Here is a 249-nt window from a genome sequence, read left to right as displayed (position 1 = left end):
GGCCGGGGTCCCCTCCCGGGGTGCCCGCCGAGTGCCGGGGTGACCTGGGCCGCGCTGTGCTCCCGCCGCAGGTGGAGGAGGCCGGGCATGTGTTCCTCCTGATGAAGAAGGACTATCGCATCTCCCGCAACGTGCGCCTTGCCTGGGTCCTCAGCCGGCTCCACCAGGTCATCTGGGCCGTGCCCGAGCCGGAGCTGGTGAGCTGGTGCCCCGGGGCTGGGAGGGCTCCCCGCGGCCCGATGCGGCACG

General features: G+C 73.9%; 1 protein-coding gene across 1 annotated transcript in view; it reads left to right on the top strand.

The window, feature by feature from the left end:
• The window catches only part of SZT2 (SZT2 subunit of KICSTOR complex), a 62036-nt gene that overhangs the window by 1165 nt on the left and 60622 nt on the right, over positions 1-249 (top strand). Inside the window, exon 2 of the mRNA XM_035893547.1 lies at positions 72-197. Within this exon, the coding sequence (XP_035749440.1) occupies positions 72-197 (126 nt within the window). The remainder of the gene's footprint in view (positions 1-71; positions 198-249) is intronic.

The sequence above is a fragment of the Egretta garzetta genome, unplaced genomic scaffold, assembly GCF_000687185.1.
Source record: "Egretta garzetta isolate BGI_Z169 unplaced genomic scaffold, ASM68718v1 scaffold75, whole genome shotgun sequence".
Classification (NCBI taxonomy): domain Eukaryota; kingdom Metazoa; phylum Chordata; class Aves; order Pelecaniformes; family Ardeidae; genus Egretta; species Egretta garzetta.
The sequence above is the reverse complement of the archived record's forward strand: the minus strand, read 5'-3'. Positions and strand labels throughout refer to the sequence as shown.